General features: G+C 70.5%; 1 protein-coding gene across 1 annotated transcript; it reads left to right on the forward strand.

Annotated features, from left to right (window-relative positions):
• Window positions 1-1,075: 1,075 nt before the first annotated feature.
• RHOG (ras homolog family member G) lies at window positions 1,076-2,364 on the forward strand. The gene has a single exon (XM_017838888.1). It carries the CDS (start codon window positions 1,108-1,110, stop codon window positions 1,681-1,683), a length of 576 nt encoding a protein of 191 aa, XP_017694377.1. The 5' UTR covers window positions 1,076-1,107; the 3' UTR covers window positions 1,684-2,364.
• The last annotated feature ends 593 nt before the right edge of the window (window positions 2,365-2,957 follow it).

The following is a 2,957-nucleotide window of genomic DNA, read 5'->3' on the forward strand; positions in this document are numbered from 1 at the left end:
GGGGGTCCCCGGTGGGTGAGGGCAGAGCCCCGTGTCCCCACACCCAGGGCTGTCCTGGGGGTCCCCGGTGGGTGAGGGCAGAGCCCCGTGTCCCCACACCCAGGGCTGTCCTGGGGGTCCCCGGCTCCCGTGGCTGCCGATGGAGGCAGGGAGGGACCGGCGGCATCCCCGCTCTCAGCCCCTCGCTGCCCCCCCGGCACGTGCTGGCGGGCGGCCGGATCCGGGGGGGCTGGCAGGGCCCCAGTGCCGGGACACGGGCCCCTTGTCCGGCCCCGGGGCCTTCCTGCAGGAAGGGCAGAGACCCGGAGTCCGCCACAAGCCGCCTTTGTTCCCTGCTCCGCTTCCCGGCCGGAGCCGCGGCTGCGGGGCCGGCGTGGGCGAGGGAGCCGCAGGCGGGGGGGCTCCGGCCACGGCCCCTCCCACGGCCCCGCCTGGGGCAGCCCCGGGGCCGGGGCAAAGCCCCTCCGGACCCCCACCCTGGGGAAGCCCACGGCGGGGAGACACGGCCCCAGCCCGGCCCCGGGGGGCTGCACAACAGCGGGCTGGGGGGTCCCGGCTGCACCAAATCCACGGGGATCAAACCAAATGTCCTGCTCCCACTGCAGGGACCCCCACAGCCACGTCCTGCTCCCACTGCNGGTGATGTCCCACGTGGTGATGTCTCACACAGTGATGTCCCACACGCTGCCACAGCCCAGCCCTGCCCCTGCTCCCTGCCCGGCCCCTGCTGTCCCGGTCCAGGCCAGGGGCACGGCATGGCACGGCACAGGATGCTGCCACAGCCTGGCTGGCGTGGACACACCGCCCTGGGGTCAGTGTGGTCCCTGTGCACACCAGCCATGGTGGCACAGGCGCTGTCCCTGGGTCAGGGCAGGCGGGTCCCCACTGGGGGGTCTCTGCACACCTCAGGGGCTGCTGGAGGGATGTGCTGGGCCAGGAAGCTCATCTGGGCTGTGGGTTGGAGGGGGAACCAAGGGTGAGCTGAGTGTGACCCCTCTGCACCCTCTGGCCCTGGGGGGGACCACAGTGATCCAGCCCCAGCCATCCCTGACCCTCTCCCTCCCCGCAGGCTGCTGAGGGGGACGTGAGGGACGCCAGGACGCCGGGATGCAGAGCATCAAGTGCGTGGTGGTGGGCGACGGGGCGGTGGGGAAGACCTGCCTGCTCATCTGCTACACCACCAACGCCTTCCCCAAGGAGTACATCCCCACCGTGTTCGACAACTACAGCGCCCAGAACACGGTGGACGGCAGGACTATAAACTTAAACCTGTGGGACACGGCCGGCCAGGAGGAGTACGACCGCCTGCGGACGCTTTCCTACCCCCAGACCAACGTCTTCATCATCTGCTTCTCCATCGCCAGCCCGCCCTCCTACGAGAACGTCAAGCACAAGTGGTACCCCGAGGTGTGCCACCACTGCCCCAGCGTGCCCATCCTGCTCGTCGGCACCAAGAAGGATCTGAGGAACAACCCCGAGACCATGAAGCGGCTCAAGGAGCAGAACCAGGCGCCCATCACCACCCAGCAGGGCATCAGCCTCTGCAAGCAGATCCGCGCCGTCAAGTACCTGGAGTGCTCGGCGCTCAACCAGGAGGGCATCAAGGATGTGTTCACCGAGGCCGTGCGGGCCGTGCTCAACCCCGCCCCGGCCAAGCCCAAGAAGCCCTGTGTCCTCTTGTGACGGGCGGGCGAGAGACGATCCTGCCCTGCCCCGGCCCCGCCGCCCCCGAACACCAAGTGCCCCCCGAACACCACGTGCCCCCCGAACACCACATGCCCCCCACCTGCCCCGCTGCTCCCCGAGCCTCGGGGGGACCGGGGCCGCCAGCCCGAAGCCACCAGCTTTAATAATACAGACCTCGTTTGCACTAACTGGCCGCCTGCCTCGGGGGCACCGGGGCTCCCCCAGCCCTCAGGACCCCCCCGGCCCCGCGGGCCCCCCGGCCCTGGCTCTCGGTGCTCCTTTGGGTGACGCCTCTCCGGCCCTGGCACGGCAATGCTTCCTGAGAAGGGGTGCCCGGGGTGGCCGAACCTGCTCCTGCCCTGAGCGCCCCACGGGGACCTGCCATCCCCACCCCTGCACCAGCAGGGGCGTGGGGGGACCCCCTGGCCCCTCTGTGCCAGCCCCAGCGCGTGCCCACCCCGGAGCATTTCACTGGCACAGCCCTGGCACGGCCTCGTCCTGCTGCAGGGGCAATGCCAGGGGCTCCTGGGGGCTGTTTGGGGTGACCCCCACGCTGGGGATGTCCGGCCCTGTGGCGAGCGGAGCTGGTGCAGCCGGAGCAGGGAATTCCTGTGCCGGAGCTCCGCAGGGCAGCAGGACTCTCCTGTAACCAGCTGGCCCCCGAGCTGCTTCTGAAATAAAGACCCGCCCATTTCCCCTGTGTCCTGTGCTCTCCTGTGCTCTCCACCTTCCCCAGGCGTGGGGACACTCCCTGGGGGGACACTTGTGCCCCTGTCCCGAGCTGGGCAGGACCCCTCACCCTGCCAGGCCAAGCTGAGGGTGCTCCTGGTTCCTGCTGGGGGTCTCTGCCCAGAGGGAACCGTGGCCGGGGAAGCTTAGGATGTCCCTGCCATGGCCAGCCCTGCCCCCCTCCATCCCTGTGCCCAGCTGAGCCCTCCCGGGAGGCTCGGGGACATTGCAAGGGACAGGAATGGGACATTGCAGGAGGTGGCCAGGGGGCCATTGCACTGGGTGGGAATGGGGACATGGGATGGGGACACTGCAGGGGTGGGCACATGAGCAGGGACCCCTCCCTGGGAGCCCTGGGGCACTCTGGCTCTGGCGCTGCCTCTGGAGCGGGGGGGGTGAGGGCAGAGCCCCGTGTCCCCACACCCAGGGCTGTCCTGGGGGTCCCCGGCGGGTGAGGGCAGAGCCCCGTGTCCCCACACCCAGGGCTGTCCTGGGGGTCCCCGGCGGGTGAGGGCAGAGCCCCGTGTCCCCACACCCAGGGC

The sequence above is a fragment of the Lepidothrix coronata genome, unplaced genomic scaffold (genome assembly GCF_001604755.1).
Source record: "Lepidothrix coronata isolate B3197 unplaced genomic scaffold, Lepidothrix_coronata-1.0 Scaffold367, whole genome shotgun sequence".
NCBI lineage: Eukaryota > Metazoa > Chordata > Aves > Passeriformes > Pipridae > Lepidothrix > Lepidothrix coronata.